Source organism: Hypanus sabinus, chromosome 18, assembly GCF_030144855.1.
Source record: "Hypanus sabinus isolate sHypSab1 chromosome 18, sHypSab1.hap1, whole genome shotgun sequence".
In the NCBI taxonomy this organism is placed as follows: domain Eukaryota; kingdom Metazoa; phylum Chordata; class Chondrichthyes; order Myliobatiformes; family Dasyatidae; genus Hypanus; species Hypanus sabinus.
In genome coordinates, this window is record NC_082723.1 from 27002847 (window position 1) to 27015608 (window position 12762).

Genomic DNA, 12762 nt, shown 5'->3' on the forward strand with positions numbered 1-12762 from the left:
TGCGCCACACTGCTTCTCCTTGACTGCTAGTGCCAGTGACACTCAGAAAGTAGTTTCTATACTTGTATTTCTTAGAGTGTAATAGTTCTTTTCAGCAACTGAGGAATTTCAATATTACTGTGCTGTGAGTGAAAAGAGAACACCTCCAAATCCCTGAGGTCAGTTCTAATTGAAAGTTTAAGTGAGTTTGTCGACAGAGAAAGGTAATAAATGATGGCAGAATGCATTAAGCCTAGAAAGTAAGCAGAATTTGTATTCAAGGTCTAGTTCAGTAAAGCAGTAAAAATTCTGGATACCTTTTCATGGAAAGCAATTATAAATGTTTTATAAAGAAAGCTTGGAATTATGCCAAGTAGTTTGTATTTGTGTTAACAAAACGTTCATACATATTTTATAACCTAGGCCCAGGTTATGATATTCCTTTATAGTTATGAATTTATTGTAAAACTGAGATTCTTGCAGCTTATTTAGATTCTTATAATGTTTCATTTTTGATGTTTATCCTGCTTATGTTTTTGTTGTGTGGGGAGGTGGGAAACAGATTGCACTTGTTGATTTGCTTTCTACCTCTTTAAATTTACTATACTCACATGAATATGGGTGATGTACACCTGAGTAGCCTAGAAGAATTTCATGCTTTAGCTATACAGAAATAGTATATTTTCTAACATAGCCCAAGTTAACTTGATGAAATCAAGGTTTCTGGAATTTCAGTTCCAAACTCACTGGTTTGGGAGCACATGTTGAATTCCAAAGCATTTCTTTGCAGTAAATGCTTTGATGTATAAATAGATGAAAGAAAGAAATAATCTAAAAAAGAAATTTTAAGTTACTTTAATGTGCCTGTTAAAATATTTATTTATTACCTTCACTAATTCCTGTTGAAATATTTAGACTTTGAGATAAATTTTACAATTCCATGAGGATCTGATGTAACTAGTGTATTAGTGTTATGAGTAGGTAGATTCTGAGGAGATGCCTCTTTATACAGAGGTGTAGAGAAGAATGCAGTACCCTGGAGGGCTGAGGAGATATGTCACTGAAAACAAAGATTGATAGATTTCTGAATATTAAGGAATCAAAGTCAATTATGCAAGAAAATGGTGCTGAGATGGCAGATCAGCCATTACCTTTTATAACAATATAATAGAACCTCTGTTTCTATGACATTCTTACAAACATAAGGAGTTTTATAATTGTTGTAGTGTTCAGGAACATTTCTATTTATTGGCAATGAATGCTATTGAAAGCTATTTTGTTTTTTATAAATTTTATTTATAATAGTCAAGCAAACCATTTCTATCACATTGTAAATTATATTTAGTCCCTGCAATTCATGAATATCTGCCCCAGTGTATCTGTAACGACTTTAGGAGCAGAGGGCACAAATTCCAAATTGAAACTGCACACCTTAAATCACTGCAAGACATCTGTACTTTCCACATTCTTGAGCAAGAGCAGACAGTGGAATGTTGTAGGTTACTATGGAATTACTGAGTGCATAACAACAAAGGTATATATTGTCATCCTACCAACAGCAACATCATTTATGGAAATCTCATCCGTACCTTGCTATCAGAATAGTGAAAGTTTACTAAATATATTTACTGAGCTGGACAACAACAGATTTAATGACAGCATCACAGTCTCGCTCTTTGATCTCAACTTGTTGAAGGACTGAGAGGCAAATCTAGTTGTGCGGCAATTTGAGTGTTCTTGAGAGATGTAACAGCCAGTCAGCACTTTGTGCAAAAACAACACAATGGAGGAAAGGATTCCTTAGCTCCCATAGATGCTGCTCAACCTGCTGAGTTCCTCCAGCAGATCATTGCTCCAGATTCTAACGTTTGCATTTTCTATCATCTCCATTCGATCCCATGTATCTGTTCTGCCATTCAGTTAAACCGGACATATTTATTTCTGTTTTCTTCTTTCTGTCCATTAATCAATCCTGAAGCAATGTCAGTGTACATTCTTATTCTGTTAATCACTTGGGAGGCATTCTATGTAAAGCATAAGAGTCTAAATACACCATATCAGCCAGTTTGGCCTCATCCTTTCTGCTGATTACAATATCCAAAACTCTGACAATTTTGTCAAATATGATTTCTCTTTCGTGAGCTTTCCCAAATGGTTTTATTCATATTAAACTAAATCACTTCTGTTCTTAAATAAAGATCTCTAGCATATGGATCCCTGATCCGAAAGGAGTTCTTAAATGTCAGATCATCTAAACCTATTTCATTGCACATTACAGTAGCATTTCCCCTTTCTGGTTCCTCAACATAATGATCTAAAAATCAGTCTCTTATACACTCTGCATGTTCATCCTCCAAACTGTTACTATTTGGTTTACCCAGCCAACATGTAGATTAATGTCTTTCTTGATTACCATTGTTACATACACCTCTAATTTTCTGGCATTACCATTTGCGAAGTTGAATGCAATTCAGAGCAATATTTTCAGCTCCTTGTTTCTTAGTTCTCATCCTTAATTCGACCACTTAATTTTCTGCATTAAGGTTCTCCCCCCCACCCCCCCCCCACTGCCTTCCATATCAAGGCTCCCTACCTCCTCAGCTGTTTTGCCTACCATAAATATCCATTCTTAATTATTTTAAACAGGTGAGCTCCCTGTTTATGTAAGTCATATGTGGAGCTTATGCCTATTAAACTAAAACTGGAAATTCAGAGTGTTAAAGGTTTTATATGTTAAATGGGGGTAATGTTGAATAAACAGCCACTGACAAAAAAAACCCATTGTAATGCCTATTTGTGACAAGGAGGAAGAGGATTATTTAGGAAAATATGTGATAAAGGGACAAAAGCAAAGCAAACTCTCCTGTCTTTGCTAAGCCACTTTTAATCAAAATTCCAGCTTCTGCAAATGCAGAGTAAAAGCATTTAACAGATTTATGGTTTCACTCGATCAAGTTTAAGTTTATTGCCATCTGACTGTACATATATATAAAATCAAATGAAACAATGTTCTTTTGGACCACAGTGCACCCACAAAACAGCACATAAACCAAAATATTACCATAAATAAGTCAATAAAATATAATTCAAAATGCATATAATGTGCAGCACCAGTAAATAGTAAGCAGCTTGCAGTCCTAGTGACCAGACCTTGGCAGTGGCAGGCTACTTATTGGTCTCACAACCTGAGTGAAGATGCTGTTACCCAATCTGGCAGTCCTACCTTCCTGAGATAGTGGGTTAAAGAGATTTTGGGATGGGTGGTAGAGATCTTCAATGCTTCAGGCCCTTCGTCTGTAGTGCTCCCAGTAAATGTCATAAATAGGGGGGGAAGGGAGACCCCGGTGATCTTGGTGATTTTTACTACCCTCTGAAGGGTCTTGCAGTCCGATGCCTTGCAGCTTTCATACAAAACAATGATGCATCCAGACAGGACACAATCAATGGTAATCCTGTAGAAAGCGGTTAGAATGGTGGAATCCTATCTATATAGTTTAATATTTAACTATTGTTCATTTATTAAAATAGCTGTATCACTAATATACCAGGTTCTGTCATCATAATGTACAGTTGTAATAAAATTTGATTACTTTTAGGAATTGGCAGGAAATGGATCTTGAGCCATACTTCCACAAATGATGTGATATAACTGTTCTTTCTCTTTTACATGTTCTTGTTTTCATATGAACACAATTAACTGTGGAATGCTTGGGAATAAGTTGCAGGAAATGTAATAGGTCACTACTGACCTCCTCCTCACTCCTACTCATCTTCAGATCTCTTTCCTCTCCATCTTATCAACATTGCATGAAGAGAAACAAGTTTCATTTTCTCTTACTATTGAGCAACATTCAAAAGAAGTATTTACTGCCAATATTGCAGCTAATCAAGAAATACATTTTTATGTATTTCAGATATCTGAAGAAGAGATTGAAAGAATTATGTCTGGGCAAGAATTTCAGGAGGAGGCCAACATTTCATGGAGCAACAATGGAGACAGTGATCATAGCTCCCCTGGTATACATGGTATCTCTGAAGGGAACCAACCATCACCTGTTTCTAATCCTTCCTCAAGGTGAGAACATTTGAGATAAACATCTAAGTAGGAACATGAGACAAATGTTTGTATATTTTATTCCATATTTACAGCAATTCATTTATATTTAGATGAGACTATATTTATAGTCTCTATATTTAGAGACTATTTATATAGTCTCTGGCACTGAGGTTGGACCCTTACTAGGAAGGGGAAGAGGGAAGAGAAGAGAGCGATAGTGATAGGGGATTCTATAGTCAGGGTGGCGGATAGGAGATTTTGTGGGGAAGATCGGGAGTCTCGGATGGTATGTTGCCTCCCTGGTGCCAGGGTCTGAGACATCTCAGATCAGGTGCAGGTTATTCTCGAGAGGGAGGGCAAGAACCCAGATGTTGTGGTCCATGTAGGGACCAACAACGTGGGTAGGATGAGTGAGGGGGTCCTGCGTAGTGAGTTCAGGGAGTTAGCTGCGAAGCTGAAGGGCAGGACCTCCAGGGTAACAAACTCAGGATTGCTACCTGTGCCATGTGTGAGTGAGGCAAAGAACAGAAGGATTATACAGATTAATACATGGCTAAGAGGATGGTGCAGGAGGGAGAGCTTCAGGTTTTTAGATAATTAGGCTTTGTTCCAGGGAAGGTGGGATCTGTTCCAGTGGGACGGTTTACACCTGAACAGGAGCGGTACTAACATTCTTGCAGGAAAGTTTGCTAGTGCTCCCCGGGGGGGTTTAAACTAAATTTGCAGGGGGCAGGGATCCAGAATGCGAGAGAGGATAGCGAGATGAAGAATAAAGGACAGGTGGAGACTACACGGTTCTGGAATATTAAGTGTGTAGTAGAAAAAGGTGAGGCGGAACAAGTGATAAGGAGGACACATGTACAGGGGGTTGGTCTGATGGAGCATGGAGTTAAACGTGCAGAAAGAATAAGTAAATTTAGGAAGGACAACAAAATTCAAGGGGCGTATAGCCCGATGGGAGTTCGGGGAGCTGGGCTAAGCACAATAGGCAGCGATTTAAACAGAGAGAGGAGAAATGGGCTAAAAATTTTATATCGGAATGCACGGAGTGTCAGAAATAAGGCGGATGAGCTTGAAGCTCAGGTGCGAATGGGTAACTATGATGTTGTTGGGATAACAGAGACATGGCTGCAGGGAGATCAGACCTGGGAAATGAATGTACAAGGGTATACGTGCTATCGTAGGGACAGAAATGTGGGCAGAGGGGGTGGGGTGGCCCTGTTGGTGAGGAATGAGATTCAGTCCTTTGCAAGGGGCGACATAGGATCAGGAGAAGTACAGTCTGTGTGGATAGAACTGAGGAACAGTAAGGGCAAAAAGACCCTAATGGGTGTTGTCTACAGGCCACCAAACAGTAGCATGGATATTGGGTGCAAGTTGAATAGAGAGTTAACATTGGCATGTGGCAAAGGTAATGTCGCAGTAGTTATGGGGGATTTCAACAAGCAGGTGAATTGGGAGAATCAGGTTGGTGCTGGACCCCAGGATAGGGAGTTTGTAGAGTGCCTACAGGATGCATTCTTGGAACAGCTTGTACGAGAGCCGACCAGGGACAAGGCTATTCTGGATTTAGTCTTGTGTAATGAACAGGATTTGATAAGCGATCTTGAAGTAAAAGAGCCATTAGGAGGTAGTGACCATAATATGATGTTTTTATCTGCAATTTGAGAAGGATAAGGGCAGCTCGGAGGTGTCAGTGTTGCAGATGAACAGGGGAAACTATGGAGCCATGAGGGAGGAGCTGGCCAAAGTTAACTGGACGAATATCCTTGCAGAAAAGACAGTGGAACAGCAATGGCAGGTATTCTTGGGAATAATGCACAAGGTGCAAAATCAGTTCATCCCCCGGAGAAGGAAGGATTCAAAGGGGGGAAAGGGGCCCCAGTGGTTGACAAAGGAAGTCCCAGATTGCATAGCATTAAAAAAAAGGAAGTATGACAGAGCTAAGGTGAGTGGGAGGACAGATGATTGGGAAATTTTTAAGGAACAACAGAGCTTAACTAAAAACTCAATACGGGGAGAAAAAAATGAGGTACGAACACAAGCTAGCCAGGAATATAAAGGAGGATAGCAAAAGCTTTTTTAGTTATGTGAAGAGAAAGAAGATAGTTGAGAACAATGTTGGGCCCTTGAAGAATGAATTGGGTGAAATTGTTATGGGAAACAGAGAAATGGCAGAAGAATTTAATAAGTACTTTAGATCTATCTTCACTAGGAAAGACACAAGCAATCTCCCAGATGTATGTATGGGCCAAGGACATAGGGTAACAGAGGAAATGAAACAGATTGACATTAGGAAGGAAATGGTGATGAGTAAACTGATGGGACTGAGGACTGACAAATCCCCAGGTCCAGATGGTCTGCATCCTAGGGTACTAAAGGAGGTGGCTCTGGAAATTGCGGATGCATTGGTAATCATTTTCCAATGTTCCTTAGATTCAGGATCAGGTCCTGAGGATTGGAGAATGGCTAATGTTATCCCACTTTTTAAGAAAGGAGGGAGGGAGAAAACAGAGAACTATTGTCCTGTCAGCCTAACATCAGTAGTGGGGAAGATGCTAGAGTCCATTATTAAAGGTGAAATAGTGGCATATCTAGATAGCAGTGATAGGACTGGGCTAAGCCAGCATGGATTTACCAAGGGCAAATCATGCTTGACTAATCTATTGGAGTTTTTTGAGGATGTAACCAAGAAGTTAGATGGGGGAGATCCAGTGGATGTAGCGTACCTCGATTTTCAGAAGGCATTTGATAAGGTCCCACATAGGAGATTGGTGGGTAAGATGAGAGCTCATGGCATTGGGGGGAAGATATTGACATGGATAGAAAACCGGTTGGCAGATAGAAAGCAAAGGGTAACAGTGAATGTGTGTTTCTCGAAATGGCAGGTGGTGACTAGTGGGGTGCCACAGGGCTCGGTATTGGGACCACAGCTGTTTACGATTTACATAAACGATTTAGATGAAGGCATTGAGAATAACATCAGCAAGTTTGCTGATGATACTAAGCTGGGTGGCAGTGTGACGTGATGAGGATGTTAGGAGAATTCAAGGTGACTTGGACAGGCTGAGTGAGTGGGCAGATACTTGGCTGATGATGTTTAATGTGAATAAGTGTGAGGTTATCCACTTTGGGAGTAAGAACAGGAAGGCAGATTATTATCTGAACGGTGTAGAGTTAGGTAAGGGAGAAATACAAAGAGATCTAGGAGTCCTTGTTCATCAGTCACTGAAGGTGAATGAGCAAGTGCAGCAGGCAGTGAAGAAGGCTAATGGAATGTTGGCCTTTATTACAAAGGGAATTGAGTACAAGAGCAAGGAAATCCTTTTGTATTTGTACAGGGCCCTGGTGAGACCACACCTGGAGTATTGTGTACAGTTTTGGTCTCCAGGGTTAAGGAAGGACATCCTGGCTATAGAGGAAGTGCAGCGTAGATTCATGAGGTTAATTCCTGGGATGTCCAGACTGTCTTACGCAGAGAGGTTAGAGAGACTGGGCTTGTACACGATGGAATTAAGGAGATTGAGAGGGGATCTGATTGCAACATATAAGATTATTAAGGGATTGCACAAGATAGAGGCAGGAAATATGTTCCAGATGGTGGGAGAGTCCAGTACCAGAGGGCATGGTTTGAGAATAAGGGGTAGGTCATTTAGGACAGAGTTAAGGAAAAACTACTTCTCTCAGAGAGTTGTGGGGGTCTGGAATGCACTGCCTCGGAAGGCAGTGGAGGCCAATTCTCTGCATGCTTTCAAGAAGGAGCTAGATAGGTATCTTATGGATAGGGGAATCAAGGGATATGGGGACAAGGCAGGAACCGGGTATTGATAGTAGATGATCAGCCATGATCTCAGGATGGCGGTGCAGGCTCAAAGGGCCGAATGGTCTACTTCTTCACCTATTGTCTATTGTCTATTTATTTAATCCACTATTGTGAAGGTTGCAAAGCGGAAAAATTTAAAACGTAGTAAACATTATTCATTCACGTTTCAGTATTGCTTTTGAAAATAAACGCTTGTTAATGCATCTTGACACCTAGATCTCAGTCTACGCCTGCTTCTGATGTGAAACAATGTGTTAAGAAATAAATGCTGAATCAAAATGACATTGAGCACCACAGTCTAGTAAAAATTTAGCACTAACCCCAGTGATCAGGAAATACTTATTTTTAAAGTGGGGGATAGATCTCCACCCCTACCCCAAGCAGAGCTCCACTTACAAGCAAAGGTCTTCACCGGCTTCATTTCATACTGAGTTCTGCTGGTGATGTGGCTGAAATCCAATCCAAGTTAACCAATGAATTGCCTACCCTTCTCATTGCGTCTCAGTGACTTATTGATCCTCTTTCGGTGATTCACAAAGCGTAACATCCAGTGTGCCTCAGAGCTACCCTTTTCATTTTATTGGTCCAGTTTACGGCAATAAACAAGTACAGGCTGATTTGTAGGTTTATTATTTTTGGATTAGGTGTAACTAGCAAAAGATAGAAGAAATAAAAATACACATTCACAATTTTCATGCAGTTATTTGTGAACCAACGTATTAAAAGGCGTTTTAATTATTTAACTTGAAGTAATTTCTTTGACAATGCAAGATAATCAAATATATATAAGCAGGGTTATACACGTTAACAAGCCATCCAGCTGTTGCTATAAAAGTGTTGCTGCAAGGAAGGTCAGAAATACCTGAAAATTCCCTAGTGAGCATAGAAGTCTCAAACTTGATGAGAGGCCCTGGCCTTTAACACTCCAATTAAGCTGTGATGTTAGATTCCTTATGGAGTCCAGTTGCACAATTTTAGCAAGTCTATTCATTTCTATTGGCACCCAAGAATTCTCAAACCATATTTTGAATTCATAGAATTAACAAATATATTTAATTGACTTCTTGTGCTTTAATTTGACTTTTATTTTTAAATTCAAAATGTTATGTTTGACTATTTGTGAATGTCAGCATCATAACAATCATTTTAAGAGTTCTTTGTGGCAGCTGGTTCTGCTTCGTAGTGTGGATTAACTGGCTGTCAACTTTCCAAAAGACCTTGTTGATCCAGACCTAATCATGCATCTGCCTGCTGTGTTTGTATTATTTTGTCCTTCAGTGAGCTGACTGCCAGCTAACACCAGTATTGCTGGAAATTTGCCCATTCAGAAGGTGCTGCAGGTGAATGTGGGTATAGGAATGCAAATTGTTGGCAGCTTAGTTGCAAACTGTATGTCACGAATTGTGGGGATGTATGCTACTCTTTAAAAGACTTTCTGAAAAGTTATGGGAGTTTTATAAAAGATGTGAGGTGCTTTTATAAAAAACATCCAGATCTTTGATCTAAATATAAAGTATTAAATAACCAATCAGTTTTTCTGTAGGTTTTGACTTTGCAAGGGTTTATAAAAACTGGATGATATAAAAAAAAATATATGATTAGTGCAGTATATTGTTCAATTCTTCAGACAAAATCACAAATACATGGCCAGTTACTGTCTGTAGATTGGTAGGCTAGGAATTCACAGTTATCCTTAAAGGTGAAAACTTGCACCTTGGGTTGAACAGTAAAAGTTTAAATTGAGATTTTTTAAATGGCTGTTTTTAAAAAAAAATTATAATGAAGCTGTAGTGTGTTTTCACAAAATAAGTTTAATGGACATAAATTTAGCTATATTATAGATATGAACCAATTTTGCAGAAATTTTTGCTGCTTGGTAGGTAGTTGCAAAATTAGATTGATGTTTCCTTATCTTATAAAAGAGTACCTGGAAATAATAGTAACATGAAATTCAAACAATAATTTGTTTTTGCATCTATTATGTAGAAATATATCTTAGTGTTCTAGAAAGGTATAAATAAATGAAACAGACAAAGTGTTTGTCCTATTCAAAATGAGAGGGAAACATAAAGCAGATTAGCCTGATGTCCATTGTTGGAAAAAATATTTGAAGCAATTACTAAGCAATATTTGGAAAATCAGATTCTGATCAATCATAGCAAATCAGCGTCAAGGGGGATATTTTGCCTGACTCATTTATTACAATTTTTGAAGAAAGCTTAACCAGAGTGGATGCATTTCAAAGTTCAAAGGTTCAGTTATTATCAAAGTATGTATCCATGTGCAATTCTGAGATTCGTCTTCTCCAGATAACCACAGAACAAAGAAAGAACATGAAAGTTGTTCAGAGAGAAACATAAAACCCACCCTCCCATGATCCCACATCCTCCTCTCCCGCACAAAACTCAAGAACAGTAACCTTCAACCTCCTACACCCGCACAAAAAACTAACAGACTGCCACAAAAACATTAATCCCCAAACCCCTCCCCTCGCACAACAAAATGGAAAGAGGTGAAAAACACAATGTAACAACCATAAGTCTGAAAAAGTCCACTGTCCAGAAATGTAATAGTCTAATCCATAATGTGAATTCACAAGGTAAGAATGCATGATGTTGTAGGAATATATTGGCATAGATAGAGAATTGGCTATATATAGGGAGTTTTCTGGCCCATTATTTTACCAAGAACATCCACTTTCTCTACATATCCATCCATCTCAGAACAATTTCTTTCTTTATAGAGGATTGACCAAGGTGCAAACTTCAAAGTAAATTTATTATCTAAGTACATGTATGTCACCATATATTACTGAGATTCATTTTCTTTTGGGAATTCACAGTAAATACAAAGAAACTAAACAGAATCAATAAGTAACTGCACACAACAAAGATAATCAATGTGCAAAATGCAAATTATGCAATTACAAAAAAAGCAAAATATAATAAAATAATACATTAGACCATATGCCATTGGAGCAGAATTGGGTTATTCAGCCCATAACCCTGCTCTACTATTCCCCCCCTCATTCTTCTAAACTCCAGCGAGAACAGACCCAGAGCCATCAAACGCTCCTCATACATCATTCCTGGAAGAGTTCCTGTGAACCTACACTTGATCCTCTCCTATGCCAGCACATCTTTTCTTCGAAATTGCTTACAATACTCCATGTAGTTTGAACAATGCCTTATAAGGATTCAGTGTTACACATTTGCTCTTATATTCTAGTCCTCCTGAAATGATTGCTAACAATGCATTTGTCTTTTTACCACCAATTCAACCTGCACATTAGCCTTTAGGGAATCCAGCACAAGGGCTCCTAAGTCCCTTTGCACCTCAGAGTTTTGAATTTCCTCCCTGTTCAGAAAATAGTATTCTGCATCTTTATTCCTTCCACCAAAATGCATGACCATACACTATATTCCATCTGCCACTTCTTTGTCCATTCTCCCAATCTGTCTAAATCCTTCTGCAGTCTCCTGCTCCCTCAACACTACCTGTTCCTCCACCTATCTTTGTATTGTTTGCAAATTTGGCCGCAAAACCATCAATTCTATCATCTAAATCATTGATAAATAATGTGAAAAGAAGTGGAACACCACTGGTAACCGGTAGCCAATCAGAAAAGCCTCCCTTTATTCCCACCCTTTACTAATCTTGGCCAGTCAGCCATTATCAATGCTAGTATCTTTAATACTATGGGTTCTTTTCATGTTAAGCAGCCTCATGTGTGGCACCTTGTAAAAGGCCTTCTGAAAATCCAAGTTGTCACTTCACTACTGGACTCCTGTCAGTCTAGCTAGGACCTCTGAATATTATACTGGAGAGAATGACACTCAAATTCCACAAGTGGTTCACAGGAAACAGAGTTGTACGTCCTACAACTTTCAGCCCACCATGTCCATTTTGACTACACTGAGGGGCAACTTTATTAGATACCATCTGTGCTTAATAAAGTAGGCCACTGAGTGCATTTTCATAGTCTTTTGATGCTGTAGCAACCCATCCACTTCAAGGTTTGAACTGCTGTGTGTTCAGAAATGCTCTTATGCACACCACTGTTGTAACACAGTTATTTAAGTTACACTCATCTTCCTGTCAGCTTGAAACAATATGTCCATTCTCCTCTTACTTCTCTAATTACACATGAAATTAATCTAGTTTTCATGCGCAGAACTGCTGCTTACTGGATGTTCTTTTTTTGCACCATTCTCTGTAAACTCTAGACTGTTGTGCATGAAAATTCCAGGAGATTAGCAGTTTCTCAGATACTCAAGCCACCCCATCTGGCACCTACAGTCATTCCATTTAGTCACTTAGATCACATTTTTTCCCCATTATGATGTTTAGTCTGAACAACAAGTGAACCTCTTGACCATGTCTGCACGATTTTATGTATTAAGTTGCTACCTCAAGATATTGAGCACGAGATGTAGAGACCTTGAAAGTGAGTCCATGGGTTGTCAAAGCAGTTCAGTGCTGTCACTTTCACCCACTCAATCTACCCTTTGTCTGGCTGAATTTATTCTCACACTTTTCATTCACGTACTCCAAATCAAAGGTACAGTTATGGAAATGACTTGAGACCAATCTCTGCTTACTTTTTTGTGAGAAGTACAGAGTATTACTTGGGCTACCTTAGTTTCAATGGTACATGTGCAAGGCACAAAGCAAGTGTGTGATGGAGTACTCTGCCATTGTCTGGTTGTTCCAGATCCTAGACCACTCAGCTTTTACAGCAGGACTATGTATTGTGTTTGACAAATAGTCTTATCTATTCCAATACTGTCTGTAAGAAGTTCATATGTCCTTCTTGTAAGTGTGTAGATTTCCTCTGGTACTCTGGTTTCCTTCCACAGTCCAAAGATATGCTGGTTAATAGGTTAATTCATCATTGTAAATT

General features: G+C 39.1%; 1 protein-coding gene across 4 annotated transcripts in view; it reads left to right on the plus strand.

The window, feature by feature from the left end:
• LOC132407433 (nuclear receptor subfamily 6 group A member 1-like) overlaps positions 1-12762 on the plus strand; it is a 297024-nt gene that overhangs the window by 252487 nt on the left and 31775 nt on the right. For all 4 annotated transcript variants that reach the window (XM_059993924.1, XM_059993925.1, XM_059993926.1 and 1 more), the window contains one exon: positions 3894-4054. In XM_059993924.1, coding sequence (XP_059849907.1) covers positions 3894-4054 — 161 coding nt within the window. The remainder of the gene's footprint in view (positions 1-3893; positions 4055-12762) is intronic.